We start from the raw sequence: 18,167 nt of genomic DNA, 5'->3' as shown, positions 1-18,167 counted from the left end.
TATACATGCTCATTGATATTCATTCAAATTCAAGGATTTTTTAACTTTTAACACCACGATTGTTTTACTCTAGTCATGTTTGGCCCTTCAGAGCTTGCTGTTCGGTGCGAGCTAAGATTTCGTGTTGAAGGCCATATTTGACCTATAATTGTTTAATTTTTATGCATTGTTATTTAGATGGAGAGTGGTATATTTTTCACTCAATTCATATCTTATTTATAAATCAACACGATGCGATAACGTTACAATACATGAACATACCGCACTCACTAAATGTTTAGAACAGAAGATCTTTCTTTTATTTAAAAATCGAAGATAGTGTTAAAGTAATTTATACATTTATGTTAAACAAGAACTTGCACAAAGAGAGAACCACAGAAATGTGAGATATAAAACGACAAAAACGGACATACTTTGTCGTTTGATAATTCTACACAAGTTGGTCATAAAATTGGGTTCAACAAAATAGAATTCTTCGTGTTATCTCACGGGATGTATATTAATTGGAGCGATATAATGTTCTAACGCTAAACAGTGCTTTAAACATGTTTTTTTTTACAGATTTCAATTTTTTTTTCTGCTTAAGCGCCAGTCTGCCTAAGAAGCAGGCAGTGGTGAAAAGATGACCAAAAAAACCCACCCTATTTGACATTGATTTCAGTTCATAATATGTAGTTATGCACAAAAATAACATTCATTTCCATTTTCTGTTCTGGTAATAGAAGATACAATTTGGTTGAAATGCACTAGAAATTACCAAAAAATGGGAGATAACTCTGTAATTTGCTATCATTCTAACCAATTGTCTAGCCAAGTTATTTGATATTACCAGACACACACAAACAAAGACCAACTCAGAATGATTGTTAGTATTAAATAGCATGATTAGCTCGGTGGGTTTTTTCTAATCGTGTTTTAATTTTTACTGAAATTGCCTGATTCTTACAAAGACTGGCACTTAAAAAAACAATTGACGACTAGCAACTATTAAATAGAAAAAAATTAAAGTACTTGTTAAGTCAAAGGTGCACATGGAGTGTCACATTTGGAAGGAAGACCACAATTGCTTTCCCCAATCTAGTCTTTGTTAAATTGGCACTTTAAAAAAATGAGACGAATTTCATTTTTGTTTCAATCAAATAAATACTTGATTACAGTTTTACTTTGTCCAGTACTACAGTGTCAATCAAATAATACATTTCACTGAATTAGGGATAATAACCATCACCAGGAAGTAAATCAGGCAAATGTCCACCTATTTTTCGTGTCAAGATACTTTAGTAACCCCGTAACCTAAAGTGGTGGCCAAAAATTTTTGGGAAACGACAAATAAAAACAGAATGAGGCGTTTAAACACCCAATGACTTTATTTGTTTTCCTGCAATTAAAAACAGGATTATTTCCTTCCACTGTCAAACTCAAGGGAATAACTTTTTTTGACCCTTTTTCGTATGAAACCGGTTGTGACGTAGCATGATTTGATGGTATTACATCTAAAGTTTAACATAAAAAAGATGCTGAAATTACGTATTCTTTGTATTAAATACCTTAACTTAAAAAACAATCAGTCCAGATTTTGAAGTAAACCATTATTTTTTCTACTGTCGATGACGTTTCTTTTCTCAACAATTTTGATATATTATAATCTACCAGCTGTCCATCAAGGGATTCTGTAGTTAAAAAAATGATTCTCAATTACTGTTCTCAGAACTAAACGAGTCTTAATACTGGATTAAGTGTTTTTAGTATACATTTGATACTGCGAGCACTATTGTTTTGGGGTTAAAATCTAATTGATTCTTTATTGCACATATTACTGTTTCTCTAATTCTTCGTCAATTTATCCCTTTCTGCACCCATTGTATAAACAAATAATCAACGTGTGGTTCGTTTTATCTCAGTTCTTCATTGGTTAAAATCCAATTATGACGTCTAATTTTCTTGCTTTCCTCTGATTTTCCTATGTGACGGCATGAAAAAAGGCGACCATGCCTGATTACGTCACATAGAATGAACACATCATTTTGCAGATTATTCGAAAAGAAGGAATACTCTTGCCTGAAAATCATTAGAGAAACAAATTCTACCACTAAATCGTGTAATACAATATCATCAACCTTCGACAGTTTAATTTCAAATATTTAAAACACTTGGCGAGCCTCGCGTTTTAAATTTGGAAATGTAACTGTCTCGAGTGGATAAATATCGTATCATACTCGATTCAGTGGAAGAATCTATATCTAACAATTACACTTGGTGTAAAGCATTTCAACAAGTTTCCCTATTTAATTACCACTGAATACCAAGGGAGAACATTCAGTAAAATTAACTAAAAAAATCATGTATTTACATTTAACTACAAACTTTTATTATAGTCGGTACAAATAGTCTTGGCTACGTCACAAGAAATATTTTCGGATATAAAATTTATAAAAAATTTCTACACAATATTTTATTACGAACATTGATCATTCATTCGGAATTACTTTGGGGATTTTTTATTACCTAATCAGAAACGAATTGCAGCTAGTGACCGAACACGACTTTTCTTATCCTCGTGTTTGGATGTAATACTTTTTTGAAGTATTTCGGGAATTTTGATTATTAATTTCGATATGGTTTTGAAAGTTTGGAATAATGATATCAAAAATTAAGTTGGAGTGTAAATATATTTAAACATGTTAGTTTGTTATTGATTTGACCCAGATAAATACTGTGTCGTCACCTTTACCCACCAAAGTTTGTAAACAATGCAGCGTACAAGTATCTATATATTGACAAACACACATACACACACAAACCTATACATACTAATACATCTGAGGTACCCACATTCAGTAACAATATAGTGCAAACGTACAGTGTCACGTGATACATTTTACACACAAATGTCTTTCCATAGCTTGCACACATAGTCATACAATAGGCATACATGTTTCTCTTATAGATATTTACTTGCATAGTACATTTATAATATAGGAAAGAAAGAAAAAAAACACAAACAATCACATATAATATAGCTAGCATCTGTTTTTTACCACATGTAGCTTAAGTTTACTCTTAAATGACATCATTCGTTATTCTTCAAAATATTCAACACATTTGTTAATAAACCACTGATCTCTATATTGGTCATTCTGTATTTTCTACCTCATATTCAAAAATTTGTATTGTGGCTACTGCTTTGTTTTTTTTTATTAGAAACATAATGTTTTTTATAGATTGAAAAGAACATTAAGCTAAGCAGATGATTTAGCGCATACTAAGCATCGTCATGAAGTTTGTATCCTATAACCAATGAATGGAGACTTATTACATGTTCGTCTATGAAGACTTTTTAAAGTAAAACTTTTATTTATTTCCAGAATGTTTCATGATATGAACATGTAATGAGAAAATGAGTATAATTACCTATTTCATTACAATATGAACTTGATGATCACAAATTGTTTTGTGAAATTTTCAACTGAAAAAGCAGCACCTCATTTGACAAAATATAGTGCATTAGTTTCCACCTAAACATTTTTATTCTATTATCTTTCAGATATTCAAAATTAAATTTGACAGAGTCTTTAAATTCATTTGTTATTCTCCCTTTGCTTAAGACTCCTTCCGGTTTCAAAAATCCTGCTGGTTTTTTCTGTTTATGACAAACTTAATAATAATGTGTATATGTTATTAACGTTAATAGTTAGTACATCACTATAACTGATTATTCTTTCCTGAGTGAGAGATCAGATGTCACGATAATTAAGCAAAAGCAAAAAAGATAAAAAAAAACTTTTTGTTTAATTTTTATTTAGTTAATTTGAGAAAAAGAATATGTTTGAAAGTAATTCTGCTTACTATTTTCATATTTTCCTTGGTTAAAAACTTCGTGACGTCACAATAGGAAAATTCAGAAGAAAACAAACCATTTTGACGTCATAATCAAATTTCGGCTAATCATTTGCCGAGAACAGATTTTTCACTAGTGAGGAGCAATATTTTTCTCACACCAGTCAGGAAATGCGAAAATAGCACAAAAATTAGAGAAGCATGATGAACTCATCTTTGTAATTGTCAACCCCCAATGTTCAAGCAAAAACACACACACTGACTCGGATTATAAGCATCTAACTTAACTCATTTTGAGAGGATAGTAAGCTTTTATAGTATGATTGTAATGAATACTATTAAACAGGGAAGAAATGTTGCCGAACTCGAGAAAAAGGTAATTTAGGTGGATTCCTTTGGAAAATTGTGATCATTGCATTTTTACCTTCAAACAATAAACATAATAATAATACATTATTTTAATATGGATGACCGGATAAATTAGATATGCTATTATTTATTTATCAGGTAAAGATTTGAAGAAACTGTTAATAATGCCTATTTTTACTTAACATGTGATGTTTTACGTATACATTAATAGATATTTACAAACTCACCTGCCATGAATAATGTGTGTTACTGTTACTGAAAGAGTTGAGTAATGATCATCGAGCTAATGACGACTAGTTATAACAAAAAAAAAAAACACGGAATAATAAATGCATCTACACAAGGAAACTTGATAAGGGCCATTGAAACAAAATATAATATCATTAAGATACAGGAGCAGGAAGCAAGCATGTCATATCATCATACCCGTGTAGAAACTATTTAAATGCACATATTTACTGATTATTGATACTGATAAAAAACATACTTATGATTTAAGAATATTTGGAAAATGTTATTTTGGTAGAATTCAATAGCTAGATTGAAGGAAATTATTAAATACTTTTTTTTTAAATATTACCGTTGCTACGACGAACTGATTATTTCAATTCATTATCGATTATCTTTATAAAAGGGGATGCTATGTTTTTACTTGTTTCTAGAATTTGTTTACCACAAAGACAATATTGAAAAAATCTATTTAATTTTAAATATAATTTTACCCTTACAAAGTGAGAATAAGGGGGTCGATTATGTAAGCCCCTTCCACTATCGTCTTGTTTTTCGTCCCTATGTAGCAATCTAACATGGTAATATATAGTTGTAAATAATCAAGAACATGAACCAAGAGATCACACACTTAACTGTAAGTTGTAAATGGCTTAATCGAATATTCATATGTATGATACAAAACATAGTGAACTCGTTAAATTTTAACTTTTTGTTTTTAAAATTCTGCAGAGAATATTGAATTAGCCGCAGGGGACTGACAAAACTGAAAATTAATGACTTACTAATTGTGTAGACCATGTATATTATGTAACCTAGCTTAAAAACATAATTGAAATATTCCATTTTCTGCATAAGGATCAAGTCAGAAATATTACATTTGTTTTCCGTTTGTTGGATGTTTTTGAGCTTCGATTTTGTCATGTAAAAGAGTACTTATCGCTTGAATTTATTTTCTAAATTTAGCATTTTTGTTAGCTTTAAGTACTTGTGTTAAATGTGAATACTTTGTTTTTCAAACAAGATGTGGTCTGTTAATTTCAAGTTTACCACTTTACACCATTCCCAGTTTAAATTTGTCCGGGCTTTTGATACCGAAAATTTAAATGAACGTTCAAATTTAGAATTCAATTAAACTGCTGACAGAAAAGGTCTTAATGTTGACAATTTCCGCTAACTAAGTTGAAATTGTAGGTGATCTAAATTCAAAAAACATGTTTAATCTTGAACACCTGAGATCCCATTAGATAAATTAAGATGTGGTATGAGTGCCAATGAGACAACTCTACGACATAATTTGTTATAAAAAAACCCCCAAAAAAACAAGTTTGTATTTCATCTAATTAGATAGTAGGTAAAGCCATTTTTAAGAAACATATGTAACTCCTTGGGCTAATTTAATCCACATTTTACTCTTTTTAAATATTCAAACTAAACAAAACTGTTGTTACTTACATCTAGAAATTGAAAATGAGGGTCGATTGAAAACAAAACTTTACGACAAAAGAGATGATTTCAGCTTTACAATTGTGAACTTTCCATTTCTAAGTAGCAACATTCCAGCACCACCTGCATACGGTGTATATATCTGCCAATTGATACGAAATTCCAGTGCTTGCATTCCCTATCATGATTTTCTTGATAGAGGGTTGTTGCTTACAAGGAAGCTCTTACATCAAGAGTTCCAAATGTTGAAGTTGAAATCATCTGTTCGTAAATTTTACGGACGCCATCACGAGTTGGTAGACCGTTATGGAATAACCGTTTCCCAAAATATATCGGATATGTTCCTTACGTTGAAACTACAATCCCCTTCCCTTTCATGAATGTGGCCTACCGAATTAGACTATTTATCGCATTTGTTATCTCATAAACAACACGACGGACGGGTGCCACATGTGGAACAGGATCTGCTTGCCCTTCGGAGCAACTGAGATTACCCCTAGTTTTGGTGGGGTTCTTCTTGTTTATTCTTTAGTTTTCTTTGTTGTGTCATGTGTACTATTGTTTGTCTGTTAGTCCTTTTCAAGTTTAGCCATGGCGTTGTCAGTTTATTTTCGATGAGTTTGAATGTCCCTCTGGTATCTTTCATCCCTCTTTTAAATATAACTCTTATGTTTCAAATGTTTATATACTATCGATCATAACCTCGGAGATAACCTTTACCTTTACATACGTACGAAAGATAACAAAGTAACAAAAGGATTCCGTATATCATCTAGGTAAGAATCACAGTTGATCAACATTGTCAATGTCGACTGATAAGTGCTTGTATATCTGTGTGCATTATAATATTTATAAAATATAGCATTTGCCTAATAGGTAATTATTATCCACGGCAAAGGACAAAGCAAGCGTTGTTTACATTTAGCGTCGTGATTTATTGGTGATCATGCTTATTAGATATACCTAACATAAAATATCTGATCGACAATGAAACGATGAAATGAATATCAATAGTCATTAAACACATAAAACGTTATAAAATCATACATTATCTGAAAAATAAATTCCAATTTTCCATGCTTTCGATAATAAATTATGTACACTCTCATACTTCGAAAAATATGGCCTTGTAGCTGGTGTCCAAACATGTAGACGTTATCATTGCTCTTAATAAATATACATCTATCACTGTTTAGATTAAACATTACTGTATCATATAGGATGTGTAAGCTTTATTTATAAAATGACGCCATATCAAAGTATATCATTTAATTCAAAGTGTAAGCAAATATGTAGGAAGATTAGTTGAAAAACAGCACCTTTTTGTATCTACTGTATTAGAACATCTACAGGGTTTCCCCTGGGTCAATTATTTTTTTCGCCACCTCTTTCGCCAAAACAATATATTTTTCGCCACTTTATTATTTTTTTCGCCAAGTAACATAAATATATTTTTCCTGTTGTGCCCTTTTGTACTAAGAAGTAATTTTTACAACAAAACAAAAGCTTTTATCACTTGAAATTGATCCCTCATTTCATGTGTAGTCATTACAATGAAGGGTTAATCTCATTCGAGGGGTTGTTCCCAGCCTTTAGGATAGATTTTTTCATAAAGACAGTTTTCTTTTCTTGACCATCGTAAATGAAAAAGTTGAGACGTACAACTGTTTGAAACACGTGCATGTGTTACTCAAACGACTTTATTAAAGTCAAAGGATAAAAGAATTAAAAATTTAAATCGGAGATTTTTCTTGCTTTTGAACAATTTTGTTCACAACAACAGCTTTCTTTTCAAAACTATCTTTAAAGGGAGAGATGTCAACATTTTGCTTCAAACACGTGCGTCGCAAAGATGTAAATAAATTATGTATGTGATATTTATAGCGGAAGCCATTTGACCATATTATTTTGTGAAACAATACAATCAACACCTTTATTAATTAGTCCTTTGTTGTCGATAGCTATAAAATGCAATCAGCTGATTATTGATTTTCTGTCTAAATCTTAATGAGGTCAAGGTTAATTCCGAGTATTGTCTGATCTGGTAAAGTCCGAGAAACTCGAAAAAATGTAAATAAACAAGATGGAGGAAAATAAATCGGTTTATATATTTCTTTCGCCAAATTCTTTCGCAAATGACGAATTTTTATCGCCACAATTATTATTTTTTCGCAAATTGCGAAAATGGTGACCGCCAGCGGAAACCCTGAACATCTATAATATAACAAGTTCTTATAATTGTGTTTATAAAAAAGAGTTTATTGATTTTAAAAAAACACGAATTCATACACCAATCTTACTATTTATTTTTAAAAGGGGAAAAGTGCCTAAAAATGTCGGAGTCTTGCGATCTAAATGGAGGTAAGTGTCACTTTGCTTAACTCTTACACTTATAATTCGGTCCCTCCCCGAAATCGATCTCTCTTTCTTTTGAGTTAATGTAGTCATCTGAATTGATTACTTGGGTAGCTTTCAATTAAAAGTATCAAAATATTTTCTGTTTTGTTGTTAGAGATGTATAAATATCCTATCATGTTCGTTTTTAGTATTTCTTAGTTTTTAAACTTTGTACATGTTATACTTATGTTGTGTTGCAAAACGCAGGGGAAAGGTTGAGCGCTTACAAACCTATTTACACCCGTCATATTGTTTATGAGCCTGTCCGCAGTCAACAGCATGTAGTCTGCCATGTGTATTTTTCTTGAACTATTTTGTCATACAATCAGCCGGAAGTTTTCTCAATTGAATTATTAGAATAGGTCTGACTATAAGGTAAGGGTTAATATTCCCTTTTTTGAAGACCTTATGTTGCCTATAATTTCTTACATCAATTTCGTTTCAACGATGATGGATAGTGGTTTAATTGGCACTCATATAATATCGCCTTATTCTTGTAAAGACGGTGTAAACATATAGTATAACGAAAGCACAATTAATTGTTAAAGCATACTAATTTTCAACACGAGCTGCATAATTGCTACTAAACCAATGAGATATCAAATAATACAAAAATAACTGAATGCAAACCATTCCTAATGAATACTTACTTACTTAATTCTTAGGTCATCCCCAAATTTGTACTAGATAAAATTGAGAATGGAAATGGGGAATGTGTCAAAGAGACAACAACCCGACCATAGAAAAAACAACAACAGAAGGTCACCAACAGATCTTCAATGTAGCGAGAAATACCCGCACCCGGCGGCGTCCTTCAGCTGGCCCTAAACAAATATATACTAGTTCAGTGATAATGACCGTCATGCTATTTTCCAAATTGTACACAAGAAACTAACATTAAAATAATACTAGACTAACAAAGGCCAGAGGCTCCTGACTTGGGACAGGCGCAAAAATGCGGCGGGGGTTAAAATGTTGTCTAGTAAAAATTCAAGGGCATTTATACAGTCCTTGGATGGTGTTAACTTCCCAATAACACCATACACCATTACACCATACACCATACACCATTACACCATACACCTAGTACCATTACACCATATACGTTATATATTTGCACAATACACCATACACATTACACCATACACCATTCCCCATTCTATCTACATGATCCGAAATTACCCATAATGCAATTAAATTTCAAATATTAAGATTATTATTATTATTAGTATTGTTTTTGTTTACAAATCGAAAAAATAAAATAAAAAGAACTTCGTTTTCAACTAATGAAATGTTGTACACCATCATTCATACCCTTCCCGATCGCACGTTACACAATAATACCATTCCTCAAACACCATTACACAATACACGTGCCATAGCACCATACACCTTACACCATTGCACCATATGCCATACACCATTACACAATACAGGTTTTTTTTTTTAAGTTTACACTATCCAAGGGCTGTAGTATCAAAGCATGTCCAATTGGCATAGTTTTCTTGTTTATTGCTACTAAAAATGACCTGAAAGAGTTTGAACATATATATATATATACATTCACATAATGTTTTTTTCTTAATGAGAATGTGAGGCAATGTGGTATGCAGGATAGAAAAACCAAAACTTTGAACAGATTCAAAATCACCAATATAAGCATGCAATTTATCAAGTACTTCCAACGAGTTCATGACACTCCAAAAGTAATTATTTCCACTTTTTTGGAAGGCCTTATTTGAACAATTTATTATCAGGTTTTTGATTGTACTGGTAATGGAACAATAGCTTGAAGACGAAATAAATCTATGTTTGTAAGGTGTTTTGTGTAGCTTTGGAAGCCAATACATAGTTGGGACTTTCATTGTATTTGGTTCTGCATGTAAAGCGGTAGCTAAAAGTTTATATTTGTTACAGATGTCGTTTTCTGAAAATAGAGTCAGTTGGCATGTTGGTGAATTGGTAATTTCTTTTTTCAAAACCTCAATGTAAAATGTACGTCAAACAATACTGATATTATTAGCAGCTTTATCGAGCAAAAATAAATTCCTTGGCTAGTTCTTTTAGTTTTTGTTTGATACGAGAAATAGGTTATATGCCTGTCCCAAGTCAGGAGCCTCTGGCCTTTGTTAGTCTTGTATTATTTTAATTTTAGTTTCTTGTGTACAATTTGGAAATTAGTATGGCGTTCATTATCACTGGACTAGTATATATTTGTTTAGGGGCCAGCTGAAGGACGCCTCCGGGTGCGGGAATTTCTCGCTACATTGGAGACCTGTTGGTGACCCTTTGCTGTTGTTTTTTATTTGGTCGGGTTGTTTTCTTTTTGACACATTCCCCATTTCCATTCTCAATTTTATTATTGTAGTTACTGTTAATAGTAAAATGATCTTTAAAATGTTGAATACGTATATCAACTATATTCATTACTGAATTAAAATAAGAGTCAAAGATTTGTTGTCAGCTTCTCCCCGTTTTATCCATTTTAAACAGTAAGTACGGAGTGAGTCGTGGATTATATTACGACACTCATTCCAATTATTAATTGACGGTGGGCGATATTTAGGTCCTTTACTGATGAATAATTTTAACTCTCGGTCTTGAACGATGTTAAGATCTCCTGTTATAACATGGGAAATGGGTCCATACATGTATTCGAAATTACTACAATTACATGAAGTAGGTGTATTTTCACTGATATTAACATCTTTACACAATTGATTATAATAAAACACAAAGGAGTAAGTTCGGTAAGGGCCATATTTGGTCCCATTTATAAAGTTCATAGTTACAAGGTAAAACATGTTTAAATTGCCCTAAAGACATGTTAGAAAGTTAAACAGAACTGTTATTGTCAAAGTTTAATTTTAGTACGTTGATTTTTACACCCAAAAAAGTTCAAGATACGGGATTTTGGTGAAATGTGACAAAATCAGCTAGATTTCAACCAATTAAAGAACCAGGAAACATAGAGCGCAGGCGTCGACAAGCTTAAGATTCAAATAAGACATGTGAAATGTCTTCACAAACATTATTTTAAAAGATCTTTGTTGTTGACGTATGCGCTCTATGTTTCATGTCCATTATATACCTATATGGAGTTATATCCTTTCAGAACCATAGGTCATTCTTTTTCAGAATTAACCCGGACGATACCATGTTTCAATGAAATATGCTCCAAGGCATAAAATAATGACCTGTGTGAGGTCATTATTTTCCTTGATAAAAATAGAATCTATAAGTTACTTCAAAATAAAATTCGTCTGATAGTTTTTTGTTGCCGATTTGGGAATTAATTTTTAAAAGTTTAATCAATGATAGGTATAAAAAAAAATCATCATTGACCACATTTTAATTTTAGTTTAATTAAAGTTTTGTTAATTTATCGCTTAAATACAGAATTTATGTGAGATGAATTTTAGTGTAGATTTTCATGAAATAAAGCTAGATTTAACATATTCGTGTGTAAGATTTGAAAATCTTATTGAGTCTCACTGAAAAGGCTGATCGATTGTTGGTTGCTTAACGTCCAGTGACAAGTCTTTCATGCATGTTCAGGACGATACACACTGAATATGAAATGATACTGTGACCTACATGTATCTATACTCGTCTTCGTGTCAGTTCTTAACTTTTTAAAATTTATCATGTATATATACCTTTCAATTGACTATATCAAATGATCAACTAATAAAAGAATAACATTTAAGAAACTCTCAAAAGGGGCGGATGGGGAGGGTATATAATTTTATACTGATGATCTGTTAACAAAATGTATTGCTTTTCAAAAGACAATCTTTTTGAATATTTCATTCGATTCAATTAAAATTGTTGAAAAATCAACCAGTTTTTCGCGGTAGAGATGTCATTACAATTCGGTCGGTCTTTCATTTGATCAATCCTGACACCCCTCGGTGTGTTCTACGACAAGAAAAACCTTAAAATATGCATTATCTATAACATAATCTATGGAAATTCTACCATTTTCGTTGATTTTTTCGTGAAAAATCAAAATGAGTACAACTTGTGACGTCATAATGAAACGCAGAAACGTAAAATTTTCAACAAAATGGATTATATGCTAGCTAGTCAATGTTTTACCTATAATTAATTTTAAATTTACACTAAAAAAGGGGGCCATTTTGGGACTTTATCGAACATACTCCTTTCCGGGTAGATTTCTTTTAAATATAACAAATTAGAGGGAGCTCAGTATTGTCAAAATATCCAGGAAATTGTTCTTTAACAGAATGGTGGTTAAATATATCTGCAATATTTACAAAATCAAAACCTTTATTAAAATACTTTATTTTTACAAAATGTTTTTAATGATCTTCAGGGCGATCAATTTTGGGAAATAGGTTAGAATAACAATATGCCATAATAATTTGAACTATTTCATACTTAGGACTGCTTTATGAAATTGTGTTGCAATCCTCCACATTTTTTTAACCGGTAATGAACAGAGCTTTGTTAACAGATAAGGTCTGCCGTTGTTTTTTAAATATAAAATTAAGTCCGAAATATTGGTATGATTGGGCCGAAATTTTCTTTGATTGCGATTTTTTCTTCGACCGTGAGAACGGTTATGACCAGTTTTAGAAACTATATCCAAAATGTTAACGGAATCGGTTTTTGATATATCACCAATTCCCAGGATATTATCATTAAGACCGAGAGGATAGACTGTCTGTATTTTTTAATCGTTGACCTTAACGTATTGTTGGTGGAATGACGGGGACATGTAAGTCATTTTTTGGCATGACACTTATCGATAGAAGGGTAAACACGATTTTTATTGTTAAAAATGTTAGCGTAGTAGCATTTTTAGATAACCGATTTTGAAGATTGAGATGTGTAGATACCCTTTGAACGAGTTTAGTTTTTAATATTTTACCATTTTTAAGCTTCATATTTGTTTTTGTTTGTGAATTATATCATAGAAGAGCAAAGACTGGCGTCCAGAATATGACCCAGCATACAATAAATCAAGCTATGTAAAAATGATCAATCTGTTCGTCTAAAAATGTCAAACACTATTAGAGTAGGCAACACGTCGATCGTAAATAGTTAGGACAAGAACATTCCTTTTAGTAGCACCAAAGATCACAACTGTATTTATGATGGGTTTGTCCCCATTCTATCTACATGATCCGAAATTACCCATAATGCAATTAAATTTCAAATATTCAGTCTTTAGTTTTCTATAAAGTGTAATGTTAACTTATGTTTTGAATTTTAGTTTAAATGACATCTTTATACCGTCTTTATTGCCACTTTTAAAATAAGTGAAATTATTTGTTTTCTTCATTTTTCATGTTTGATATCTATTCTGACATGTAAGTTTACCAGTTCCATAGCGATACATTTGAAGTAACACCAACAATGAAAGCAGACTTTGACAAGTATGGATATATCATAATCAGGTATGTTGGCGTTAAACCATACCAACATTATGCATTTAATGTACAAGTATTTAGTTATTGCTTGACATAACAAAAAACCAGTAGGCATTATAAGCTAGAGGTTTAGCAAACTATAAAACCAGGTTTAATTCACCATTTTTTTACATAAGGAAATGCCTGTACCAGGTCAAGATTGTTGTCTTCCGTTCGTTTGATATGTCTGAGGTTTGATTTTGCTATTTGATCAGGAAATTTCAGTTTTGAATGAGTTAGCTTTTTTAATGTTTACACTTTCTCAAGAATTAAAGTTTTAAAAACGAACCTTAAAAGTTGCAAACGGAATGTCGTAAACAAATATATAGTTTACTCATATCATTATGCCTTGCTCAGCATTGAAAATGTGCTATGTCTTCATGATGGAAACAGTTCACACACCAAAACCACCAGAGAAATATTGCTCTGTAGTATTACAGATGTGTATTCCAAATATGTATTTAATGTAAGAAATAAGTTCATGAGGTTAACAAACATGTACAATCAGTGAATAAACTCATCAATTTATATATACCAGGATTGCAATTTAATACACCAGTTGCACTTTTTTTTTGTAATATATATTTTTATTATTTTCATATCATTCTCAAATCTCATTCTACAAATAAAGATGTACAGGCAACAATAGACTTCAAATATATTGTTAACCATAATTGTTAGCAATAATTAAATACGAGGTAAATAAATACGCAACAGAATACATATTCATTGAGCTCTATTTCTTAATAATATTATCAATATTTGACCATTTCGTTTAACTTTGTATTGCTTAATTGGTCGAGCACAAACGCATAGAGACTTTTTATTTTCGATAAACCACTCTTTAGTAACATTCTTAAACAAAAGTAAAAGCTGAAAAAACAAAATTAAAATCGAACTTTACGAGCATTGAACATTGGTTATTCTTCATTTTATTATATAAAATATAGCTTAGGTTATCTATTCCCTAGGTAAAAGATCTGTTGTTTTTTTTTATAACTAGGCTATAAGCCGATAACTATCGAAATTAGGGATAAATACCTGCAATTACCTAAAAACTGTTTATTATTTTGCACGTTCATGATTGATTTTTATTTTATCCATCAGAAATCTATTAGATGTAGAAGAAGTAGACAAAGTTATCAAAGAGTTTGAAGATCCATCTACTGCAGAGCTTTTGAACAATAATAAAGTGAAGGTAGAGTTGTCATAATAATTCAACAATCTTAACAACGAAACATCGATGCAGTGGAATACATAAAAAATAGTGTACATGCATGACACTTAATTTTAATATGAGGAAGGTGATACCTTAAATGCCAGCTTTATACCAAGACAATTTCCTATATATATTGATTGGTTGTTGGTTGCTTAACGTTCAGTTGGAAATATTTCATGCATTTTCAGGAGGAATGCTCTATGCTACATTAACATATAGTTTTTGTCTAGAATAAATAATAAGTTCAGATAGAAAATGTCTAGGGAACGATCATAGAACATGAAAAGGCAGGAGGGGTATGGTATTTTTCTTTTTTATATAAAAAAAAAATATTCAATCCCAAAATTGATGAAAACAAAAAATCTGTTCAAGCAGAGGAAAAAAAATATTTTGAATACAGATCTTAACCAAAAACCATTTTATCTTTCAGATATATGCAAAATAAATTTAACTTTTATATATCTAAAAACATTTAAAACTTCCAAAACTACACAGGTAGGTCTGTACATAGTAGTTGAAAATACAGCCGTATTAGCCAATTTGTTATGATGAATTTGAATAAAAGTGTTAAATTTTGACTAAATAATATAACTAGATAGCGCTGAAGGGTTTCGGTGAAAAAAATCTGACTCGAACAAAAAAAAAACCATTCGTATTCCTGATCATTTTTAGTTTGTGGGTTCTACATCAATGTCATGTACTAATTCAGAGTCAGTTTTATGTCATTTCTTGCATATATTTTGTTTCTTAGCTAACTTTTCAAGTTTTTTATGACAGCAAAATAAAATTAAGAATGGAAATGGGAAATACAATCATGTCAAAAATTTGCTTTCGAGTAATGCTTAATCATGTTGTAGTTGTTTACAAGACACATTAGGTTTACAGACAATAACTTAAGTATAAGTGAATGGGTCTCTATAAAATTGTTCTAGAAGGTTCAATACACAAAAGGAAGATTAGAGCAGGAAATGCATACAAAGTAGGGTATTTTAATTATTTTATCTGTAATTTGTGCATTTTTCCTACAATGTGTACTCCTTGATAATGTCGACGTCAGTAACATGATAAAGAAAATATATTTGGTAAGTATATTCACAATTGACATGCGCCAGTGTGCCACAAAAAGATCATCTTTGCCTTTAATTCCCAAATTAAACATGATTTTTTTTCTCATAGAAACACATGAATTATTTGGTAAATAAAACACTTGTCATTGTTTGAAACTTTCAGTATTAAAAAAATAGTTTAGCCTTTTTGAATGTTTCACTGATCTGTGTGAACATTTTAACATAAAATGTACAAAACACTTGATAAAATTGCATTATCTGCAGAATTATTGATAACTTTCCTCACTATATATTCACAAGGACATAAAACAAACATATTGTCCATGATATTCTGATCTGAGTTTTTATTCATACATATACTGGCATGGGTGGGTGCTGTTCCAAGTTTTATTCTCTTTCTGTTTCTTGAGAAGTATTTGTTTGACCTGTTTTGTCACTATAAAGTGCTACAATTCTTAATTAGGCGCAACACATAAATAATGACCAAAAAGGTTACCTCTTTCACATGAGAGAAGCTAGAACAAAATTAAATGAACACATTTTTAATATATTTGTAGGACTATAATATAAAATTAAGGAAATATGTTGTTAGAGACTGCTGCTGAATAGAAATTTTTGTTTTTACCTGATACCTGTTTTGAAATAAATCCATATTGAAGTTTGAAGTGTCCAAAATTAAAATATGTATGATTTCAACTGACATAAAACAGTTGTTGTTTTTTATATACTTATTATACATCTATGGTCGTGTTCATTTTTTTATTTAGGTCATGAAAATAAATTTGTAGTTGTGAAGTTGCTTACATGAGAGTACCTAAATTGCACCTATATTGTCAGTTTTTTCACCAACTTTTTTTTATTAACCAGACAAAAGTCCATTCTGTGCTTATTTTGTAGAAAATCCTTCTTTACACTATCATACTAGTTACACCAATTTAGTTTTAAGTCCATGTAGAGTCATAGAAAAATGGGTTTGAACTGACCTCCAGACAGTCCATCATTCTGTTATGAGATCAGTACCCAAATTACATTACATGTTTAATTTCAAATCCTAGAAACAAATTTAATTTGCTCATTTTAAAAAGATGATAATTAGATAACTTCACATGGTGAAAGAAAACTTGTAAGATTTCCGCAGCTTTTCGGTTGAAAAGGTTCAATTTGGTTACTGTGAGTGCAATTTTGGTACTGTGATGTTATATAACCATCAGTGTGTATTGCTAAATAGGTTGAAATGTGAACCTGATACAGTGATAAAGTACTCGGTAGAGTGAAAATGTTTTGATCAGGTTAAAACTGACGCATAAAATAATCAGGCGACTGCTGCAGCTTGAATTTTAAAGGATGCAGTCCACATACTTCCAAGGAACAATCCCTTTATATACCTGTCAAAGTCATGGTATAATCATGGGTTATCATATTAACTCCATCTTCCCATAAAATTCAATTTTGGACAATATAAGATTATATAATATGTACAGTCTGTACTTAAATATACTATTCAGACTCAAGTCTCATTTTAGAAAAAAAAAAACAAAACCGTTTCAATCTCTTGGGACTGTATAAGGTAGATATTGAGAGTTTGCCAAAAGAAGTACACAATAAAAATGTAAATTATTTGCATATGTTTTCTTTTGTTTTAAACCATGCTTTGTTAAGTTTTGATTTAGTATGTGGTTACATGAATAATAGTGATCACATTCAACAGTATAACCAACGTCATTATCACTGTTCCTTCATATGGGGAATTATGTGGCAGATGAACATAAGTAGTCATGGTCAACCAGTCGGAGTGTACCCCGCATGCCGCATGGCCATTATAAAAAAAATCCCGAAATGTATTGCTTGCAAAGAGTTTTTCTGTGTGTCCCGTGGCTGGACGAAAGCTTTACGCTAAATATGTTTTCATCAATTATGTTTTTTTGACTGTAAAATGCAGTACCTGTGATTATTGAGGAAATTTGTTTTGACCTCACTGAAAATGGAACAAGAAGCAGACGAAACATGGCGTTAGACGTTGTTGTCCAAACTTCGGTAATTTCCGTGGTACAATACAATTTAATTGAACTTCATAAGTAACCAAAGTTTCTGAATTGTTGTTTTTGTAAAGAAATAACAATTCATGTTTTATTTAACATCAACATTATTTAGAGCTGTCCCGTTTGT

At 31.2% G+C, this 18,167-nt stretch overlaps 1 protein-coding gene across 1 annotated transcript in view; it reads left to right on the top strand.

The window, feature by feature from the left end:
- LOC139496141 (L-proline trans-4-hydroxylase-like) overlaps positions 1 to 18,167 on the top strand; it is a 61,943-nt gene that overhangs the window by 36,862 nt on the left and 6,914 nt on the right. Inside the window, exons 2-4 of the mRNA XM_071284608.1 lie at positions 8,197 to 8,241; positions 13,622 to 13,703; positions 14,823 to 14,913. Of these exons, the coding sequence (XP_071140709.1) occupies positions 8,214 to 8,241; positions 13,622 to 13,703; positions 14,823 to 14,913 (201 nt within the window). The 5' untranslated portion in view covers positions 8,197 to 8,213. The remainder of the gene's footprint in view (positions 1 to 8,196; positions 8,242 to 13,621; positions 13,704 to 14,822; positions 14,914 to 18,167) is intronic.

Source organism: Mytilus edulis, chromosome 11 (genome assembly GCF_963676685.1).
Source record: "Mytilus edulis chromosome 11, xbMytEdul2.2, whole genome shotgun sequence".
NCBI classification, from domain to species: Eukaryota; Metazoa; Mollusca; class Bivalvia; order Mytilida; family Mytilidae; genus Mytilus; species Mytilus edulis.
The sequence above is the reverse complement of the archived record's forward strand: the minus strand, read 5'-3'. Positions and strand labels throughout refer to the sequence as shown.